General features: G+C 45.5%; 1 protein-coding gene and 3 non-coding genes across 4 annotated transcripts in view; all 4 read left to right on the top strand.

Annotated features, from left to right (window-relative positions):
- The first annotated feature begins 877 nt into the window (after positions 1 to 877).
- Positions 878 to 22,909, top strand: part of LOC118374832 (transportin-2-like) — a 31,058-nt gene continuing 9,026 nt past the window's right edge. The window contains 15 exon segments of the mRNA XM_052517775.1: positions 878 to 1,197; positions 3,059 to 3,158; positions 3,981 to 4,056; positions 4,400 to 4,549; positions 5,251 to 5,357; positions 6,505 to 6,638; positions 7,018 to 7,099; positions 7,441 to 7,563; positions 7,679 to 7,797; positions 10,371 to 10,431; positions 11,138 to 11,309; positions 13,240 to 13,392; positions 19,512 to 19,737; positions 21,661 to 21,943; positions 22,469 to 22,504. Of these exon segments, the coding sequence (XP_052373735.1) occupies positions 3,060 to 3,158; positions 3,981 to 4,056; positions 4,400 to 4,549; positions 5,251 to 5,357; positions 6,505 to 6,638; positions 7,018 to 7,099; positions 7,441 to 7,563; positions 7,679 to 7,797; positions 10,371 to 10,431; positions 11,138 to 11,309; positions 13,240 to 13,392; positions 19,512 to 19,737; positions 21,661 to 21,943; positions 22,469 to 22,504 (1,821 nt within the window). The 5' untranslated portion in view covers positions 878 to 1,197; position 3,059.
- On the top strand, positions 3,473 to 3,543 carry LOC118374838 (small nucleolar RNA SNORD41). The gene has a single exon (XR_004823685.1). It is a non-coding gene; the product is annotated as a small nucleolar RNA SNORD41 (small nucleolar RNA).
- Positions 10,159 to 10,229, top strand: LOC127929683 (small nucleolar RNA SNORD41). Its single transcript, XR_008135779.1, has one exon. It is a non-coding gene; the product is annotated as a small nucleolar RNA SNORD41 (small nucleolar RNA).
- On the top strand, positions 13,638 to 13,708 carry LOC118374839 (small nucleolar RNA SNORD41). The gene has a single exon (XR_004823686.1). It is a non-coding gene; the product is annotated as a small nucleolar RNA SNORD41 (small nucleolar RNA).

The following is a 22,909-nucleotide window of genomic DNA, read 5'->3' as shown; positions in this document are numbered from 1 at the left end:
GATAGAAGCTGTTTTTCAGTCTCTCGGTCCCTGCTTTGATGCACCTGTACTGACCTCGCCTTCTGGATGATAGCGGGGTGAACAGGCAGTGGCTCAGGTGGTTGTTGTCCTTGATGATCTTTATGGCCATCCTGTGACATCGGGTGGTGTAGGTGTCCTGGAGGGCACTACCCTCTGGAGAGCCTTACGGTTGTGGGCGGAGCAGTTGCCATACCAGGCGGTGATACAGCCCGATAGGATGCTCTCGATTGTGCATCTGTAGAAGTTTGTGAGTGCTTTTGGTGACAAGCCGAATTTCTTCAGCCTCCTTCTTCACGATGCTGTCTGTGTGGGTGGACCAATTCAGTTTGTCTGTGATGTGTACGCCGAGGAACTTAAAACTTACTACCCTCACCACTACTGTCCCATTGATGTGGATTGGGGGTGCTCCATCTGCTGTTTCCTGAAGTCCACAATCATCTCCTTAGTTTTGTTGACGTTGAGTGTGAGGTTATTTTCCTGACACCACACTCCGAGGGCCCTCACCTCCTCCCTGTAGGCCGTCTCGTCGTTGTTGGTAATCAAGCCTACCACTGTAGTGTCGTCCGCAAACTTGATGATTGAGTTGGAGGCGTGCACGGCCACGCAGTCGTGGGTGAACAGGGAGTACAGGAGAGGGCTCAGAACGCACCCTTGTGGGGCCCCAGTGTTGAGGATCAGCGGGGTGGAGATGTTGTTACCTACCCTCACCACCTGGGTATGGAACGTAAAGTCACAGAAACAAGTGTTGCTGTTGCAGTTATGGAGAAGTATTTGGGATTACAATATTTTACTGCAGAATAGTTAAAGGGGGTGTTGAATGGTAGTGTCCTGTCCTCCCAGGCCGTTGGCCTGGTGTTGATTAGATCAGGTTAAATTAACGGAATGGGATGGTGTTTCTTTTTATGAGTAGGATTAAAAATGAGCGGGATAATTTGTATTTGTTATATCACAGAGTATAATGACTTTATTCTCCGGTTCAGTTGGTTGCGGTAATGCAACATATCGGCTGCCAACCGCCGTTAAACCCCACCAAAGAAGAAGAAAGTGAACGGAAACCGGAAAGGGTCAGTGGGTCCTACAGAATCGGCGTGTTCATTTCAAACCTGTAGTACAAGAGAGGACGAGCACGAGAAAGAAGCTTCCCCGTCGAGAAACTTCAGTCTACAAATCAACATTGTACGTAGGGTGTAATGTGTTTATCTAAGTATATTAAATAAAATAAGACGAAATATGATTGATATCTGAATAATTGGTCACATTAGCAAGCAGGTAACGTTAAGCGTTGGGAGTCGAAATAGCTTAGTTAGCATTAGCTAGCTAACAAATTGACAATTTCGGCTAGTGAGCTAGCTAACGTTAGCTTATTAGCTAGCGAGAGCACATGAATGCATTGGGCCACACTAGCAAGAAATCGCAACATCAACGAATTTACCGTTTGTCGATACTCGATGAGATTTAGCTATGGATTCTTGTGAAGTTGGCTACTAACAAAATCAAAGTAGCCCACTGGCCAAATTTGGAAAGATATGTTATTATTTCGTTTGGTTAACGTTTGTAGCCATGTTTAGCAGTAGAGTAGCTAGCCAAACTTAGGAGCTAGTAACTTTTTTTAGATTACTTCTCAGTCGGTGTTAATTCTCTGCCATGTTAAATCGAATAATATATCGACTGCCTTAGTTTTATAGCGTTAGCTAACTAACCCATCTTTGTACTCCTTGGTAGTGTCGAGGCCGCATACTTGGCCTTTTTTTACTGCATTTGTGTGGCTGAAGCCGGGGACTGCCGTGGTGAGAAGGGTTACATTCAGTGGCGTTGATCCGAATAGCTACCGAATGGACAGTACTTTGTTTTTTTTTCCGTGACTAGTTATAGTTAGAACGTCGGAATTAATATAACCATAGAGCCAACGTTAGTCGGATGGTTGTCCAGTTTGTTAAACTTCCCACTATCAGATCGTTTTTGGTGTTTAATATCCGCTTGTTAGCGTTACTTGTGTTGTGTCCAAAGAAAGTTGTAGGGCGGCAATTGTTTTAAGTCGCCCAAGTCCAAGGATCACTAACTATATTGCAGCACACCGGCAGAAGGGAACCGGGTGTCGTGGGGGGTGGGGCAGGATTAGGGCGGTTAAGCTGGGTCACGGAGATATTTTACTCCTTGTCTAAAGTAGAGCATCGCCTCGTTTTATTTGCCACAATCTGATTCCAAATTTAAACTCCAGCTCCCACACATTTTGTGCTCTGTTTGCACAGCCTTATAGACCCGTTTCCGGGTAGAAGCAAGCTCATGCTCCTGGCAACGAGTGCAAATGGCGCTTTTTTTGTTGCCCTGCTCTGGCCATGTGCATGGCTCACCTTCAATCGCATAATGCCACTGAATTCCAAATCATTAGTGAGCACATGGCGTTTAGTCTGGCAGTCGATATTTTAATCATAGAATTCCTCAATGTTCAATTTGGGAATCTGGCTGCAAGAGCATGTAGATTTTGTAGCCTGTTTTTTTAGATTTGCATATAAATCTATTGATTTGTTTTGTCATATATCTCAGTGCCAATCTGTGCCACACCACAAGAAGCATCTGTTTATAAACCCTCATACATTATTTAAACTATAGAAAGGTCAGTCAGCCCATGGTTACTTCCCTAATTGCACCGTATTCCCCATGGTGCACCATGTTGGTCAGACCTGTATGGGCCATGGTCAAAAGTAATGTACCAGTAAGTAATAGGGTGCCATGTATGATGCAACCCTGTCTCATTTTGGCAATGCTATTTACACTAAGTTTACTGTAGAATTCTGAGACCACTTGACCCACAGGATATGATGCACACTTAAAATGCATATCTTAATGATGGTGTTAGTATTCATGCAGTCTGTTCCAGAGCTCTCTCATAGTCATATTCCTATACTCTCTCTGTCCCTGCAGACTGACTGTCTTCTAGTAGAACTCTATCTCTACTTTTCCTTGTGTAGTATCTTTTATCAGTAACTGGGGACATAATTCCAATATCTGTAACTTTGTGTGTGTGCTCCCCATGCAGGATGGAGTGGCAGCCGGATGAACAGGGACTCCAGCAGGTCCTCCAGCTCCTCAAGGACTCCCAGTCCCCCAACACGGCCACACAGAGAGCAGTGCAACAAGTATCCTCATGTACAGACACTGACTGGAGGGTGGGGTTAGTGGAATGGCAGTGGTACTTCTGTGGTCCTCAGTTGGTAGAGCATTGCGCTTGCAACACCAGTATAGTTGGTTAGATTCCTGGGACCACCCATACGTAAAATATATGCACACAATACTGTAAGTTGCTTAGGATAAAAGCGCTTGCTAAATGGCATATTATTCTATGGTTATTGCATCTAGTTCAGTTTGCATTGATCTGTCTATGGGGCCTGTATTGACAATGTATTAAAGTGGAGATGGTGTTATAAGACAGTCACATGGACTGTCCTCCCCTCTGGATATGATGCATTCTATGTAACTCCTGACTGTTAATGATGGTGTTAGTATTCATACTGTCTGATCCAGAGGTCTCCTACAGTGACTTCTCTACTCTGTCTGGTCCTATAGATTTAGCCTCTGTTAGGATCGCAGATAATCTTAACCCTCCAATCCATAACTCCCACTGGCCAATTTATTACTTAAACCCTTGTCCTCATTAGGAACCATGGGTAACGCTACTTATAACAGCAGTTATTTCAAAACCGTTCATATGGTACAACCTATACAAAGGTGCGGAAACCATTTCTGTAGCTTTAGAATTAAACTTAGCCGGTATGTGACGAAATCACAGATCCGTTGCATTCCAAACTCTGTCACATTCCTAACTTATGAAATAAGCGCCTCACTTAGTATTTCAACAAGTGGTATTTTTCCTCTGTCTAAATGTCACCCTGGTTATTTGTTTGAGTTGAGCACCATGTGAGATGTCTGTGATGTCATATTTCCCTTAACCGCTCTGTCAGAAACTTGAGCAGCTCAACCAGTTTCCTGACTTCAACAACTATCTAATCTTTGTGCTCACAAGACTGAAAACTGAAGGTGAGAGCCCTGTCTGAGTTTATATGTTCTAGTTGAGCATCTGGTAGCCTGAGTCGTGTTCATTAGGACACACACATTACTTCTGAGCTCAAAAAGTCCTTTTGGGTTTCTTTGTCTGTTTCCATTCTTTGGTCAGCATGCCGTCATTATCTGCTAGCCTTGTTATTAGTGGTTCTCTAGGCTGCTGCGTGTCATTCTGAATGCACGTTGCTGTGGCCTTCGTCTGCATCTCTGACATTCTTTTTTTCTTCCTCTACCCCATGACCTCATCATTCCTTCCTTCTCCCCCCCAACCTCATCCTTTCCTCCCCGCACCTCATCCTCTCCTGCTCTCCCTCTCCAGATGAACCCACTCGTTCTCTGAGTGGTCTGATCCTGAAGAACAATGTGAAGGCCCACTACCAGAACTTCCCCCCGGCCGTGGCTGACTTCATCAAGCAGGAATGCCTCAACAACATAGGCGACCCGTCGCCCCTCATCCGCGCCACTATCGGTGAGTCAGTGTGTGAGCTCTGGGTGACTTGGGGTGGGGTCTTGACATGCGTTACATCTGTGTCATTGTCTCAGGTAACTGCCGTCCTGTGGCTTTAATGTGGCACATTTTTCTCACTGTCTCTCCCTTTAGTAGCTACAGTTGAAGTTGGAATTCAATGTCAGGAATTGTGAAAAACTGAGTTTAAATGTATTTGGCTAAGGTCTATGTAAACTTTTGACTTCAACTGTATCTTCACCTCATCTCCCCACAAATAAATTTGTCTCACCCCCCTATCCTGCCCTCTGGATATGATGCATTCTTTATAACTCCTGACTGTTAATGATGGTGTTAGCATTTCTCTGTCAGATCCAGAGGTCTCTGGATTCCTTAAATCTCTTGTACATCCCTGTTTCCCTACATCTGGTCTGACAAGACAGCATAGGTGGAAGCCTTCAGGAGGGTTTACGTTCACCTGTCCACTTCTTCCAGATCAGTGGGCTCAAACGTTTTGCTTTGCCTGGTGCCCTGAATGGGTGGAGATTTCACATAAGGACCAATGGAATGGTCTAAAATGTGTAAACTCCGCCCACCCTAGTCACTGGGCAATGCAAAATGAACGTGCCCAGTGAGAATGGCAGTGTCCCTTCCAAGAGAGTATTAAGACCAGACCACCCTATGATTGTTGGTTCCTAACCTCTCTCTTCATCCCTCTCTCGCAGGTATCCTGATCACCACGATCACTTCTAAAGGGGAGCTGCAGACCTGGCCAGAGCTGCTGCCCCAGCTGTGTAACCTGCTCAACTCTGAGGACTACAACACCTGTGAGGTCAGAGCTACCTACCTACCACACACTCACATCTTTTTCTAGCCTCTCCCCCTTTCTCTTCCTCCTTCGTCTGTCACCCTTCATTTTTCTTTCATTTTTTTGTCCTCCCTGGCTTTTCTCTTTTCCCCTCATTCCCTGTCACACTCTTTCCCCTCATTCCCTGTCACCCTCTTTCCCCTCATTCCCTGTCACACTCTTTCCCCTCATTCCCTGTCACACTCTTTCCCCTCATTCCCTGTCACACTCTTTCCCCTCATTCCCTGTCACACTCTTTCCCCTCATTCCCTGTCACACTCTTTCCCCTCATTCCCTGTCACACTCTTTCCCCTCATTCCCTGTCACACTCTTTCCCCTCGTTCCCTGTCACACTCTTTCCCCTCATTCCCTGTCACACTCTTTCCCCTCATTCCCTGTCACACTCTTTCCCCTCATTCCCTGTCACACTCTTTCCCCTCATTCCCTGTCACACTCTTTCCCCTCATTCCCTGTCACACTCTTTCCCCTCATTCCCTGTCACACTCTTTCCCCTCATTCCCTGTCACACTCTTTCCCCTCATTCCCTGTCACACTCTTTCCCCTCATTCCCTGTCACACTCTTTCCCCTCATTCCCTGTCACACTCTTTCCCCTCATTCCCTGTCACACTCTTTCCCCTCATTCCCTGTCACACTCTTTCCCCTCATTCCCTGTCACACTCTTTCCCCTCATTCCCTGTCACACTCTTTCCCCTCATTCCCTGTCACACTCTTTCCCCTCATTCCCTGTCACACTCTTTCCCCTCATTCCCTGTCACACTCTTTCCCCTCATTCCCTGTCACACTCTTTCCCCTCATTCCCTGTCACACTCTTTCCCCTCATTCCCTGTCACACTCTTTCCCCTTACCTCCCCTGTCCCTTTTTTCTTCCTTCCATCTTCATATCCCTTCTCCTTTACCACTCTCTACCTCTAAATGTTTCAGTAGCGTTCTCTCCACATCCCATGCCATCTGGATATGATGCAGAACACCTTGACAGTGATTGCCAGTGATGCTTTTGTATTCATACTGTCTGATCCAGACCTGTAGCCTATTGCCTCCAATCATCCTACTTCATTCCCCTCTGTTGCTCTGAGTTTGACTCGGTCTGTCTGTGTGTGTTCTCTTGATCAGGGCTCGTTTGGAGCCCTGCAGAAGATCTGCGAGGACTCATCGGAGCTGTTGGAGAGCGACGCACTCAACCGCCCGCTCAACATCATGATCCCCAAGTTCCTGCAGTTCTTCAAGCACTGCAGCCCTAAGATCAGGCCAGTCCCAGGTCCCCTGTACCTCCAGACTATCCTGGTCCCAGATCACTTTGTGCTGTCTTGCCAACACCTATGTTCATTGTTATGCCAGTGACTAGATGTTGGCAAGACACCACAGACATATCTGGGAACAGGCTACAACCAGACGCCACTGGTTGTTTCTCTGTTCTCACTGTTGTGTCCAGTAGAGCATAGCACACCATAGCAAAACGTTTTGCACCGGATTACACATCTGTGTTCTTATTGGACCAGCTTAGGTCGTTGCGTGGAACTTTGTCATTTTCAAAATGTTTCCACCTACTATCCCACTGTTTTCAAAGACATTAATTTGCTCCCTTTGTAAAACTCTGTTACTCATGGTGCTATTCTCTGCCTGTAGATCTCATGCCATCGCCTGTGTGAACCAGTTCATCATCGGCAGAGCCCAGGCCCTGATGGACAACATCGACACCTTCATAGAGGTGAGCATCAGGCAACGCACAACACTGTTGACCATAGAAATATAATCACCGTGGTCAGATGGGCTATTCCCATTCTAGTAGTTCTACTTCTATGGTGGTGACGCTGAAGAACACTGATCTGCTCATCTGGCTATGTTGCAGAACACCTTGACAGTGATGGTTATTGATGCTTGTTGTATTCATACGGTCTAATCCAGACTCTACAGCCTCTTACATGTCCATCGTCTAGACAATGGTGTGTACTGTGATCAATGGTGTTGAGGGTAGCTGTAGATTCAAGACTGACATCTGTCTCATTTTCTTCTCTGGTCTCTCTCTCTCTTCGTGTCTCCGTCTCTCAGAGCCTGTTTGCGCTGGCTACAGACGAGGACTCTGAGGTGAGGAAGAACGTGTGCCGGGCTCTGGTCATGCTGCTGGAGGTCCGTATCGACCGGCTAATCCCTCACATGCACAGCATCATACAGGTGAGACGACCACTTCCTTATTTAGTCTCCCACTGACCAATCAGCATGTCCGACACTAATGTCATACCCCATCATCCAATCCCTGACACGGCTGTGTCTATCTCTCCCCCATCAGTACATGCTGCAGCGCACACAGGACCCGGATGAGAATGTTTCTCTGGAGGCCTGTGAGTTCTGGCTCACCCTGGCTGAGCAGCCCATCTGTAAAGAGGTGCTCTCTGGACACCTGGTGCAGTGAGTAATCCTAAACATACCTGTAACATACAGCATCACCTGGACGTGATGTAGAGGGCATGGGGACGGTGTGATGTTCAGAGGAACAGAATGTTGATGACAGTTAAAGGGTTGGCTAGCTGCAGTACAGACATCTCATGACCTATTAGGTGTGATGTTCAGAGGAACAGAATGTTGATGATAGTTAAAGGGTTGGCTAGCTGCAGTACACACATCTCATGACCTATTAGGTGTGATGTTCAGAGGAACAGAATGTTGATGACAGTTAAAGGGTTGGCTAGCTGCAGTACAGACATCTCATGACCTATTAGGTGTGATGTTCAGAGGAACAGAATGTTGATGATAGTTAAAGGGTTGGCTAGCTGCAGTACAGACATCTATTATCTCATGACCTATTAGGTGTGATGTTCAGAGGAACAGAATGTTGATGACAGTTAAAGGGTTGGCTAGCTGCAGTACAGACATCTCATGACCTATTAGGTGTGATGTTCAGAGGAACAGAATGTTGATGACAGTTAAAGGGTTGGCTAGCTGCAGTACAGACATCTCATGACCTATTAGGTGTGATGTTCAGAGGAACAGAATGTTGATGACAGTTAAAGGGTTGGCTAGCTGCAGTACAGACATCTCAAGACCTATTAGGTGTGATGTTCAGAGGAACAGAATGTTGATGATAGTTAAAGGGTTGGCTAGCTGCAGTACAGACATCTCATGACCTATTAGGTGTGATGTTCAGAGGAACAGAATGTTGATGATAGTTAAAGGGTTGGCTAGCTGCAGTACAGACATCTCATGACCTATTAGGTGTGATGTTCAGAGGAACAGAATGTTGATGACAGTTAAAGGGTTGGCTAGCTGCAGTACAGACATCTCATGACCTATTAGGTGTGATGTTCAGAGGAACAGAATGTTGATGACAGTTAAAGGGTTGGCTAGCTGCAGTACAGACATCTCATGACCTATTAGGTGTGATGTTCAGAGGAACAGAATGTTGATGACAGTTAAAGGGTTGGCTAGCTGCAGTACAGACATCTCATGACCTATTAGGTGTGATGTTCAGAGGAACAGAATGTTGATGACAGTTAAAGGGTTGGCTAGCTGCAGTACAGACATCTCATGACTATTAGGTGTGATGTTCAGAGGAACAGAATGTTGATGATAGTTAAAGGGTTGGCTAGCTGCAGTACAGACATCTCATGACCTATTAGGTGTGATGTTCAGAGGAACAGAATGTTGATGATAGTTAAAGGGTTGGCTAGCTGCAGTAATCTCATGACCTATTAGGTGTGATGTTCAGAGGAACAGAATGTTGATGACAGTTAAAGGGTTGGCTAGCTGCAGTACAGACATCTCATGACCTATTAGGTGTGATGTTCAGAGGAACAGAATGTTGATGACAGTTAAAGGGTTGGCTAGCTGCAGTACAAAGACATCTCTCATGACCTATTAGGTGTGATGTTCAGAGGAACAGAATGTTGATGATAGTTAAAGGGTTGGCTAGCTGCAGTACAGACATCTCATGACCTATTAGGTGTGATGTTCAGAGGAACAGAATGTTGATGATAGTTAAAGGGTTGGCTAGCTGCAGTACACACATCTCATGACCTATTAGGTGTGATGTTCAGAGGAACAGAATGTTGATGATAGTTAAAGGGTTGGCTAGCTGCAGTACAGACATCTCATGACCTATTAGGTGTGATGTTCAGAGGAACAGAATGTTGATGATAGTTAAAGGGTTGGCTAGCTGCAGTACAGACATCTCATGACCTATTAGGTGTGATGTTCAGAGGAACAGAATGTTGATGATAGTTAAAGGGTTGGCTAGCTGCAGTACAGACATCTCATGACCTATTAGGTGTGATGTTCAGAGGAACAGAATGTTGATGACAGTTAAAGGGTTGGCTAGCTGCAGTACAGACATCTCATGACCTATTAGGTGTGATGTTCAGAGGAACAGAATGTTGATGATAGTTAAAGGGTTGGCTAGCTGCAGTACACACATCTCATGACCTATTAGGTGTGATGTTCAGAGGAACAGAATGTTGATGACAGTTAAAGGGTTGGCTAGCTGCAGTACAGACATCTCATGACCTATTAGGTGTGATGTTCAGAGGAACAGAATGTTGATGATAGTTAAAGGGTTGGCTAGCTGCAGTACAGACATCTCATGACCTATTAGGTGTGATGTTCAGAGGAACAGAATGTTGATGACAGTTAAAGGGTTGGCTAGCTGCAGTACACACATCTCATGACCTATTAGGTGTGATGTTCAGAGGAACAGAATGTTGATGACAGTTAAAGGGTTGGCTAGCTGCAGTACACACATCTCATGACGTTTAACCTCTGCCCTTCCCATGCTGTCTGGATATGATGCATAACACATTAACTGTGATGGTCAGTGATGCCTGTTGTATTCATACTGTCTGATCCAGACAGCTGCAGCCCACTTGCCACATCTGACGCTCTGTAACTTCAATCCATTATTATATGGAACCAAGAACTGCAGTGTTGCTGATTGACCAACAGTCGGAAGACTGCTTGACTAATGGTGTCTTTTCTGTCTCCTCCTGAAGGCTCATTCCTATCCTGGTGAACGGCATGAAGTACTCTGAGATAGACATTATCCTGCTGAAGGTGAGCCTGTCTCTCAGTTCTGGGTGTGAATGATGACACCACACCTATTTCCCCCCACCAGGGTTGTGTTCATTAGGGCACACGAGCAAAACGTTTTGCAACGGGGAAACGAAAAGGACCAGTCAAGACAGTACCTCCCTGTTTCGGACCATTTGTTCAGTTGTGTGCTTAATGAACATGACCCAGAAGTCTTTCCTCCCACCCTCTCTTCTTACTGGTAATCTTGGTGTGATGGCAGCTTTATGCTTTGAGACTCGACTGATGTTTGACGTATTCGTGCTCTCTGACCTAAGTGTTGTATCTGGTTAATGCCAGTTAATACTGTAGCACAGTTCTTCCCTCGGTCAACTGTCCACACATTCCCAGTTCCACAACACAACACCCAGGCTAACCCACAGGAGATTTCCCTGCAGGCACTCCTTACTCTGACTCCTAGTCCTCGGTCATAAAGTCACAGTTACTTATTTGACTGCATTAATACCCTTCTGGCTGTTTCTGGCACTAAGCTGTGTCCATATGTCCATGGTTCAGCATGCTTTTTAGAGTGAGAATGTCTTAGCCTCCTGAACTGAAAACACATTTGGCATAAGTTATTAAATATTAGCCTGTATAGCCATCACTTATGCGTGCTGTCATGTTTCACAGCACAGACCTCGGACCAGAAAAATAAAACACAGCAATGATGCATCTCTCTCTCTCTGTCCAGGGTGATGTGGAGGAGGACGAGGCTGTGCCAGACAGTGAGCAGGACATCAAGCCCCGCTTCCACAAGTCCCGCACCGTCACCCTGCAGCACGAGGGCGGAGAGGGCGAGGAGGGAGAGGACATCGATGAAGACGACGATGATGATGACGATACATTATCTGACTGGAACCTACGTGAGTCGGGTTTGACTTAAAGCCGACAGTTACTGAAACCACCGCAGCCAGGGTGGAGATGCGTTAGAGGAAACACATTGATACGGTAGATGAAAGGAGCAGGAGGGTTGTGTCTGCTGCAGGCTCTACGAGAGTCTTGTCTGCTGCGGGCTCTACGAGAGTCTTGTCTGCTGCAGGCTCTACGAGAGTCTTGTCTGCTGCAGGCTCTACGAGAGTCTTGTCTGCTGCAGGCTCTACGAGAGTCTTGTCTGCTGCAGGCTCTACGTGAGTCTTGTCTGCTGCGGGCTCTACGTGAGTCTTGTCTGCTGCAGGCTCTACGTGAGTCTTGTCTGCTGCAGGCTCTACGTGAGTCTTGTCTGCTGCAGGCTCTACGTGAGTCTTGTCTGCTGCAGGCTCTACGTGAGTCTTGTCTGCTGCAGGCTCTACGTGAGTCTTGTCTGCTGCAGGCTCTACGTGAGTCTTGTCTGCTGCAGGCTCTACGTGAGTCTTGTCTGCTGCGGGCTCTACGTGAGTCTTGTCTGCTGCGGGCTCTACGTGAGTCTTGTCTGCTGCGGGCTCTACGTGAGTCTTGTCTGCTGCGGGCTCTACGTGAGTCTAAACTGCCGCAGGCTCTACATTTGAGTCCTGAGCTGGAGGTGCTGATTGGACAGTGTGAACTCCTGATCCATGTGATGACAGGCTGATGCTCGGGTCTTTCTGGTGGAGTGGCAGAGATCTCCAGAACAGTGGAGTCCCTGTCTGCAATGGTGTCTCATAGAACTAAAGTCTGGACTGCTGCAGAGGCACCAGAACAGAAGACCCTGTCAATGCCAGTCTATAGAACTAAAACAACATGGACGTGGTGATGCTCACCAGCTGCTGAAGACCCTGTTACCACAATGAGTCTTGAACTAAAACAACATGCATTGCAGAGATGCACCAGAACGGTGGAAGACCCCTGTTACCACAATGGTGTCTATAGAACTAAAACAACATGGACGTGGTATTGCAGAGATGCACCAGAACAGTGGAAGACCCCTGTTACCACAATGGTGTCTATAGAACTAAAACAACATGGACGTGGTATTGCAGAGATGCACCAGAACAGTGGAAGACCCCTGTTACCACAATGGTGTCTATAGAACTAAAACAACATGGACGTGGTATTGCAGAGATGCACCAGAACAGTGGAAGACCCCTGTTACCACAATGGTGTCTATAGAACTAAAACAACATGGACGTGGTATTGCAGAGATGCACCAGAACAGTGGAAGACCCCTGTTACCACAATGGTGTCTATAGAACTAAAACAACATGGACGTGGTATTCTGTATATGAGTGTTATTTCACGTAGCCTTTACCCAAATGATTGAGCTTTTTAGCGGTGTCATAACTAGACTACAAGGTGGATAATTCTTAGACATTATTTTATGGAAGTTGCTGTGTCATTGCTTCAGGGCTGTTGCTAGTCTCGTCAGCCAGACGCCAACATCAATGACATTCTGCTGAAGGACAATCTGGTATGTTGGGGAAAAGCCTAGAACTCCTTAAGTGGCTGGTAGACTGTTGCTAGTGTGTGTGTGTGTTTAGAGACTGCAGAATGACTTTGTGTTTAGCTGCTGCTGTGGAAGTGATGACATGTTCTCATCTGAACATATATGATGCTAATTAGAGATCGTTTTCTGATCCACAGCAGTATATTGGTGGGACTGGTCTCCTTCAACACCTTTGTTTTATTTGGAGAATCTGTTACTGGTCAGACCTGTACAACGTGGCCCAGATTCAGTAGTGTGAAAAGAGTATTAAATGGCTCGTTCACTCTAAAACCGTCTTTAGTATTTTGTTCACTGTTAATGAAATCCCTGCAGTCAAGTTTTCAACATAGAGCACTTCGGTGCAGAGTTTGAGTGAACTATCCCTTTAAAGGTTTGTCCCTCTTATCTCCCCGTAGGCAAGTGTTCGGCGGCAGCGCTGGATGTGCTGGCCAATGTGTTCCGAGACGAGCTGCTGCCTCACCTGCTGCCCCTGCTCAAGGGCCTTCTCTTCTCCCCTGACTGGGTCACCAAGGAGTCTGGCATCCTGGTGCTGGGGGCCATCGCTGAGGGTAAGGACTAGGAAATCAATCAATCACACTGTTGACACTTCACATAGATCTCTTGCTCAGTCTCTCTCCTTCTGTTTGTCTCCCTCTCCACACTTTGGACTCTTTCTCTCTTGACACCATCTCTATCAGATCTCTCTCTGTATGCTATTCTCTGCTCTGTTGCTCTCCTCTCTCCTCGCTCTCCTATGACATTCAGTACAGTGGTTCTTTCTCCTCTCTCACTCCATTGAGAGTTGACTGTCTCTCTGGATATGATGCATTCTATGTAACTCCTGACTGTTAATGATGGTGTTAGTATTCATACTGTCTGATCCAGAGGTCTCCTACAGTCAGACTTCTCTACTCTGTCTGATCCAGAGGTCTCCTTCAGTCAGACTTCTCTCCTCTGTCTGATCCAGAGGTCTCCTTCAGTCAGACTTCTCTACTCTGTCTGATCCAGAGGTCTCCTTCAGTCAGACGTCTCTCCTCTGTCTGATCCAGAGGTCTCCTTCAGTCAGACTTCTCTCCTCTGTCTGATCCAGAGGTCTCCTTCAGTCAGACTTCTCTCCTCTGTCTGATCCAGAGGTCTCCTTCAGTCAGACTTCTCTCCTCTGTCTGATCCAGAGGTCTCCTTCAGTCAGACTTCTCTACTCTGTCTGATCCAGAGGTCTCCTTCAGTCAGACTTCTCTACTCTGTCTGATCCAGAGGTCTCCTTCAGTCAGACTTCTCTCCTCTGTCTGATCCAGAGGTCTCCTTCAGTCAGACTTCTCTCCTCTGTCTGATCCAGAGGTCTCCTTCAGTCAGACTTCTCTCCTCTGTCTGATCCAGAGGTCTCCTTCAGTCAGACTTCTCTACTCTGTCTGATCCAGAGGTTTCCTTCAGTCAGACTTCTCTACTCTGTCTGATCCAGAGGTCTCCTTCAGTCAGACTTCTCTACTCTGATCATTTTGCCACTCTTTTTAGATCTAGTCTTGTCTTAGTCATTTTGACTAAAATATTACAAAGTCACATTTTTGTCATTTGAATAATGATTTAGTGTAGCCATTGTTAAAATTACAGAAATAGTGGGCCATTTTAGTCCACTAAATGTCTTTATATTGTAGTCCTATTTTAGTCATCACATTTTTCATGCCTTATTAACCGATAGTTAACACACATCACTGACTTCCATGTGCACAAACATACATAGCCTTGTCCTACCAACATATCGTTCTGCATAACATCCTATCACATTATTCTCTTCCCAATAGCCCAATTGGCAGAAAAACACATTACTCTGCAGCAGGTAAAAAAACAAGTGATTGTAGTCAGTATTTAGTCTCGTTTTCATCAACGTAAATGAAAAATAATTTTGGTGAATTGTAGTGTTTTCTGGGTCTGTTTAGTCAGTTATCGTCTTGTCTTTTGCCACTGAAAAATAGGTGTCAATGAAATGAACACTGCTCTCTCTGTCCCTGCGGTCTCTCTGCTAGTCTCTAATATCAGTCTAGTTCCTTGTTGCGTTAGATCAGTTCAGATTGACTTAGCAGTGGTGCTGTCGGCCCTTTTTGTCAGTGTCTGCTCTATTGTCTCTCTCCACTGTGATTTAGCTCTACTGTTTCTCTCTCTCTCCACTGTGATTTGGCTCTACTGCCTCTCTCTCTCTCCACTGTGATTTAGCTCTACTGTCTCTCTCTCTCTCCACTGTGATTTGGCTCTACTGTTTCTCTCTCTCTCCACTGTGATTTGGCTCTACTGTTTCTCTCTCTCCACTGTGATTTGGCTCTACTGCCTCTCTCTCTCTCCACTGTGATTTGGCTCTACTGCCTCTCTCTCTCCACTGTGATTTAGCTCTACTGTTTCTCTCTCTCTCCACTGTGATTTGGCTCTACTGCCTCTCTCTCCACTGTGATTTGGCTCTACTGCCTCTCTCTCTCTCCACTGTGATTTAGCTCTACTGTTTCTCTCTCTCTCCACTGTGATTTGGCTCTACTGTTTCTCTCTCTCTCCACTGTGATTTGGCTCTACTGCCTCTCTCTCTCTCCACTGTGATTTGGCTCTACTGCCTCTCTCTCTCTCCACTGTGATTTGGCTCTACTGCCTCTCTCTCTCTCCACTGTGATTTGGCTCTACTGCCTCTCTCTCTCTCCACTGTGATTTAGCTCTACTGTTTCTCTCTCTCTCCACTGTGATTTGGCTCTACTGCCTCTCTCTCTCTCCACTGTGATTTGGCTCTACTGCCTCTCTCTCTCTCCACTGTGATTTAGCTCTACTGTTTCTCTCTCTCTCCACTGTGATTTGCTCTACTGCCTCTCTCTCTCTCCACTGTGATTTGGCTCTACTGCCTCTCTCTCTCTCCACTGTGATTTAGCTCTACTGTTTCTCTCTCTCTCCACTGTGATTTGGCTCTACTGTTTCTCTCTCTCTCCACTGTGATTTGGCTCTACTGCCTCTCTCTCTCTCCACTGTGATTTGGCTCTACTGTCTCTCTCTCTCTCCACTGTGATTTGGCTCTACTGCCTCTCTCTCTCTCCACTGTGATTTGGCTCTACTGCCTCTCTCTCTCTCCACTGTGATTTAGCTCTACTGTTTCTCTCTCTCCACTGTGATTTGGCTCTACTGCCTCTCTCTCTCTCCACTGTGATTTGGCTCTACTGCCTCTCTCTCTCCACTGTGATTTAGCTCTACTGCCTTTCTCTCTCTCCACTGTGATTTAGCTCTACTGTTTCTCTCTCTCTCACTGTGATTTAGCTCTACTGTTTCTCTCTCTCACTGTGATTTAGCTCTACTGTTTCTCTCTCTCTCCACTGTGATTTGGCTCTACTGCCTCTCTCTCTCCAATGTGATTTGGCTCTACTGTGACTCTCTCTCTCTCCACTGTGATTTGGCTCTACTGCCTCTCTCTCTCTCCACTGTGATTTAGCTCTACTGCCTCTCTCTCTCTCCACTGTGATTTGGCTCTACTGCCTCTCTCTCTCTCTCCACTGTGATTTGGCTCTACTGCCTCTCTCTCTCTCCACTGTGATTTGGCTCTACTGTTTCTCTCTCTCTCTCACTGTGATTTGGCTCTACTGCCTCTCTCTCTCTCCACTGTGATTTGGCTCTACTGCCTCTCTCTCTCCACTGTGATTTGGCTCTTTCTTGCCTCTAAACTCTCTCTCCACTGTGATTTGGCTCACTGCCTCTCTCTCTCCACTGTGATTTGGCTCTACTGTTTCTCTCTCTCTCCACTGTGATTTGGCTCACTGCCTCTCTTCTCTCCAATGTGATTTGGCTCTACTGTTTCTCTCTCTCTCCACTGTGATTTGGCTCTACTGCCTCTTCTCTCTCCACTGTGATTTAGCTCTACTGTGATGGTTAAACTGACCTCTCTCTCTCTCCACTGTGATTTGGCTCTACTGTTTCTCTCTCTCTCCACTGTGATTTGGCTCTACTGCCTCTCTCTCTCTCCACTGTGATTTGGCTCTACTGTTTCTCTCTCTCCACTGTGATTTGGCTCTACTGCCTCTCTCTCTCTCCAATGTGATTTGGCTCTACTGCCTCTCTCTCTCTCCACTGTGATTTGGCTCACTGTTTCTCTCTCTCTCCACTGTGATTTGGCTCTACTGCCTCTCTCTCTCTCCAATGTGATTTGGCTCTACTGCCTCTCTCTCTCCACTGTGATTTGGCTCTACTTTCTCTCTCTTCTCCACTGTGATTTGGCTCTACTGTTTCTCTCTCTCTCCACTGTGATTTAGCTCTACTTTCTCTCTCTCTCCACTGTGATTTGGCTCTACTGTTTCTCTCTCTCCACTGTGATTTGGCTACACTTTTTCTCTCTCTACTATGATTTGGCTACACTTTCTCTTTCTCTCTCTACTGTGATTTGGCTACACTTTCTCTTTCTCTCTCCACTGTGATTTGGCTACACTTTCTCTTTCTCTCTCCACTGTGATTTGGCTACACTTTCTCTTTCTCTCTCCACTGTGATTTGGCTACACTTTCTCTCTCTCTCTCCACTGTGATTTGGCTCTACTGCCTCTCTCTCTCTCCAATGTGATTTGGCTCACTTTTCTCTCTCTCTCCAATGTGATTTGGCTCTACTGCCTCTCTCTCTCTCCACTGTGATTTAGCTCTACTGCCTCTTCTCTCTCCACTGTGATTTGGCTCAAATTCAAAACAACAATCTCATAATTGATTTGGCTCATCAAGCATACAAGTATTTCTCTCCACTGTGATTTGGCTAAACTGCCTCTCTCTCTCTCCACTGTGATTTGGCTCTACTGTTTCTCTCTCTCTCCACTGTGATTTGGCTCTACTGCCTCTCTCTCTCTCCACTGTGATTTGGCTCTACTGTTTCTCCACTGTGATTTGGCTCTACTGCCTCTCTCTCTCTCCACTGTGATTTGGCTCAGATGACACTCATAGGACTTCATGTTACTGTGATTTGTATGTTTTGTTCACTGTGAAGCTCTCTCTATTTTTACTCTCTCCACTGTGATTTGGCTCTACTGTTTCTCTCTCTCTCACTGTGATTTGGCTCTACTGTTTCTCTCTCTCTCTACTATGATTTGGCTACACTTTCTCTTTCTCTCTCCACTGTGATTTGGCTACACTTTCTCTCTTCTCTCCACTGTGATTTGGCTCTACTGCCTCTCTCTCTCTCTCACTGTGATTTGGCTACACTGCCTCTCTCTCTCTCCACTGTGATTTGGCTCTACTGTTTCTCTCTCTCTCACTGTGATTTGGCTCACTGCCTCTCTCTCTCTCCAATGTGATTTGGCTCTACTTTGATCTCTCATCTCACTGTGATTTGGCTCTACTGCCTCTCTTCTCTCCACTGTGATTTGGCTCTACTGCCTCTTTATCTCTCTCCACTGTGATTTGGCTCTACTGCCTCTCTCTCTCTCCACTGTGATTTGGCTCACTGCCTCTCTCTCTCCACTGTGATTTGGCTCACTGTCCTCTCTCTCCACTGTGATTTGGCTCTACTGCCTCTCTCTCTCTCCACTGTGATTTGGCTCTCATGTGGAATCTCCACTGTGACTCTCTCTCTCTCCACTGTGATTTGGCTCACTGCCTCTCTCTCTCTCACTGTGATTTGGCTCTACTGCCTCTCTCTCTCCACTGTGATTTGGCTCTACTGTTTCTCTCCTCTCTCTCTCCACTGTGATTTGGCTAAAAAAAACTACTGCCTCTCTTCTCTCTCCTGTGATTTGGCTCTACTTTCTCTTTCTCTCCTCCACTGTGATTTGGCTATACTTTTCTCTCTTCTCCACTGTGATTTGGCTCTACTGTTTCTCTCTCTTCTCCACTGTGATTTGGCTACACTTTCTCTTTCTCTCTCTACTGTGATTTGGCTACACTTTCTCTTTCTCTCTCCACTATGATTTGGCTACACTTTCTCTTTCTCTCTCTACTGTGATTTGGCTACACTTTCTCTTTCTCTCTCCACTGTGATTTGGCTACACTTTCTCTTTCTCTCTCCACTGTGATTTGGCTCTGTCTCTGTCTCTCATTCTTCAGCCCTTTATGACCCCTGTCTGTTAGTCAGTAACACACTAATATCGGCAGACAGCAGATGTTGACAGTGAGGGAGACGTGTCCTAATGCAGAGTAGGTGTAATGCCATATATTTTCTGCTGCGCTGACCCAGTTAACACGTCACTAATAGGATGTACACTAATTGGATTCCAGCAGAGTATATTTTATATTAAAAGCTATAAACACTAAGCCAGATGACTGGCTGTCCTTCACATGGCTTTGTGTTGATAATAGACTTGGCCAACAATTGAGTGTTGTCAATAAAGAATTTGCCTCAGGCTCGCTAGATTCAAATTCTATCCAACTTTATCGACATGAAAAGAGGAATTGAATGTTGCCTAAGCGGTGCACAGATGGCAATATTCAATTGAATCTCTTCACAAATACACCAGGGAAAGACAATGTGTCATGGTTAAACTGATCACTTAATATTGAGGTTTTATCTCCAATATGTGCTTTGACCTCATACCCTCCCTACAAAACTGACCCCACCCCCAATCACAAACCAAATATTAAAACAGCGTCATAAGGTAAAGTAAAATTCCATGCGTTGTTGTGCTTTACCTCCCAGAACTCCCCCCCACCTCATCCTGTGTCTGTGACAAAAACACTCTCTCTAACCCCTCCTCCCCTCCAGGCTGTATGCAGGGCATGGTGCCCTACCTCCCGGAGCTCCTCCCCCACCTCATTGCATGCCTGTGTGATAAGAAGGCCCTGGTGCGCTCCATCGCCTGCTGGACCCTGTCCCGCTACGCCCACTGGGTGGTCAGCCAGCCCCCAGACTCCCACCTCAAACCCCTGATGACCGAGCTGCTCAAGAGGATACTGGACGGCAACAAGAGGGTGCAGGAGGCCGCCTGCAGGTGTGTACTGTGTGTGTGGGAGTGTCCTTTTGGCATTGTCAATGTGTTTCAGCTATGACAGTCAGACCTGCCCCCCCCAATTAATTAAGCTGTGCTTGATTGAGCTTGCCTGCTGTGATGGAACCAATGGAATAGTCCCAAAAGTTCAACCCTGGCACTCAAGGCAAGCTCAATTTAAACGCTCAAGATGGGGTGTGTGTTCAGAGACTGCAGTATGACTGGGCATTTGACTTCTGCTGTGGAAGTGATGACATGTTCTCATCTGAACATATATGATGCTAATTAGAGATCGTTTTCTGATCTACAGCAGAATATTGGTAGGACTGGTCTCCTAAAGGGTTGTGTATAGGCCAGCTTGGTTGTTAACCTCTCTGGGAAATGTGGGACGGTAACGTCCCACCTCGCCAACAGCCAGTGAAAGTGCAGGGTGCCAAATTCAAAACAACAATCTCATAATTCAAATTCATCAAGCATACAAGTATTTTACACCATTTTATAGATAAAATTCTCATTAATCCAGCCACAGTGTCCGATTTCAAATAGTCTTTACAGCGAAAGCACCACAAACGATTGTTAGGTTACCACCAAGTCACAGGACGTCAGCCATTTTTCCAGCCAAAGAGTGGAGTCACAAAAAGCACAAATAGAGATAAAATTAATCACTGACCTTTGATGTTCTTCGTCAGATGACACTCATAGGACTTCATGTTACACAATACATGTATGTTTTGTTCGCTAAAGCTCATATTTATACCAAACAATCTATTTTTACATTGGCGCGTTACATTCAGTAGTTCTAAAACACTCAGTGATTTTGCATAGAGCCACAACAATTTACAGAAATACTCATCATAAATGTTGATGAAAATACAAGTGTTACACATGGAATTAGAGATATTACGTCTCCTTAATGCAACCGCTGTGTCAGATTTCAAAAAAACTTTACGGATAAAGCTGACCATGCAATAATCTGAGTACAGCGTTCAGACCCACAAAGCAGCCAAAAAGATATCCGCCATATTGGGTAGTCAACATTAGTCAGAAATAGTGTTATAAATATTCACTTACCTTTGATCTTCATCAGAATGCACTCCCAGGAATCCCAGTTCCACCATAAATGTTTGATTTGTTCGATAATGTCCATAATTTATGTCCAAATAGCTTCTTTTGTTAGGGCGTTTAGTACACAAATCCAAACGCGCGTTCAGGTCCAGCCGAACGTCGGACGAGAAGTTCAAAAAGTTATACTACAGGTTGTAGAAACATTTCAAACTAAGTATAGAATCAATCTTTAGGATGTTTTTTTATCATAAATCTTCAATAATGTTCCAACCGGAGGATTCCTATGTCTGTAGAAAAGCAATGGAACGGAGCTACCTCATGTGGAATGCGAGTGACCAGCGTGTGACTCTCTGCCAGACACCTCACTCATTCAGCTCTCATTCAGTCCCACTTCACAGTAGAAGCCTCAAACCAGTTTCTAAAGACGGTTGACATCCAGTGGACGCCTTAGGAAGTGCAACAGAACCAATATCCCACTATCTCCAATAGGGTCTGAGCTAAAAAAAACTACAAGCCTCAGATTTTCCACTTCCTGTTTGGATTTTTTTCTCAGGTTTTCACCTTCCATATGAGTTATGTTATACTCACAGACATCATTCAAACAGTTTTAGAAACTTCAGTGTTTTCTATCAATACTACTAATAATATGCATATATTATAAGGCATCTGGGACAGAGGAGCAGGCATTTAGCTCTGGGCACCTTATTCATCCAAGCTACTCAATACTGCCCCCCGTGTCACCAGCCTGTGAGTCTGGATTTTCAGTTAAAGCAGATGTTATTGAGTGTCCACTGTATTAACGTCTGTGTGTGTGACATGTCCATTCTCGTACTCTGACCCATTGGCCTTTGCGTCCCTCAGTGCGTTTGCCACCCTGGAGGAGGAGGCGTGTACAGAGCTGGTGCCCTACCTCAGCTTCATCCTGGACACGCTGGTGTTCGCCTTCGGCAAGTACCAGCACAAGAACCTGCTCATCCTCTACGACGCCATCGGAACGCTATATACGCCATTATTTATACTTATTATATACATATATACATTAGTACACCACCTCAACCAGCCTGTGAGTCTGGATTTTCACTTAGTTAGCAAACTAATGACATTCTGCTGAAGGGACAACATGTTGGGGAAAAGCAGCAAGCTGGTAGACTTTGCTAGTGGTGTGTGTTTAGAGACTGCAGAAAGACATTGTGTTTAGCTGCTGCTGTGGATGATGACATGTTCATCCTCTGTTGTAGTGCGTTGATTGCTGTATCACAACCTCCTTGGTTACTTTTCATAGGTTCATCTTTATGCCTCTCTGCTCTCCTCTATGATGAATTCTAAACAGACATTGGAAATCTGAATCACCAGTGTGGATGTATTTTACAGTCTGAGGTTGTTTAGTGAGAAGACACGTGTATAAATCATGTCACATGTTCTCAGGTTGATGAGAGGAAGCGTGGCTAGAAAAGATGGAGCGTCACATGTTCCTCACCCTGGTTGGTTTGGACAACATGTTTTAGTCTTTCTCATGGATATGATGAGAGACAAGTGGCTTAGAAGATGGACTGTATTTATGACTGTTCTCATCAACTGCCCCTATGATGAGAGGACATCCAGAAGATGGAGCTGATTTAGCCTCCCATGTTCTCATTGCCAAATGGAATGAGCTGGCCGGCCGTGGGAGAAGATGGAGCACAAGGATCTCTTTCCACTTCTGGAGGTTATACATTATTATATACATATATACATTAGTATATACATACATTATTATATACATTATAATATACATTATATACAACCATGTTTGGTGCATCACGAGGTGGATCATTCTTAGTTTTGATTTTGTGGTATTTGCAGTCATTGCTTCAGGGCTGTTGCTAGTCTCGTGAGCCAGAGACCAAAAATAATGACATTCTGCTGAAGGACAATCTGGTATGTTGGGGAAAATGGAGACTCCATGTATTTAGTGGTTCTCATCAACGTACCAGATATGACTGTTGCTAGAGTGTGTGTGTGTTATGATGAGAGACTGGCAGAAGATGGACAACATTGTGTTTAGCTGCTGCTGTGGAAGTGATGACATGTTCTCATCTGAACATATATGATGCTAATTAGAGATCGTTTT

This window comes from Oncorhynchus keta, unplaced genomic scaffold (genome assembly GCF_023373465.1).
Source record: "Oncorhynchus keta strain PuntledgeMale-10-30-2019 unplaced genomic scaffold, Oket_V2 Un_scaffold_9739_pilon_pilon, whole genome shotgun sequence".
In the NCBI taxonomy this organism is placed as follows: domain Eukaryota; kingdom Metazoa; phylum Chordata; class Actinopteri; order Salmoniformes; family Salmonidae; genus Oncorhynchus; species Oncorhynchus keta.
Note: the sequence above shows the minus strand (reverse complement) of the source record. Positions and strands in the feature narration are given on the sequence as shown.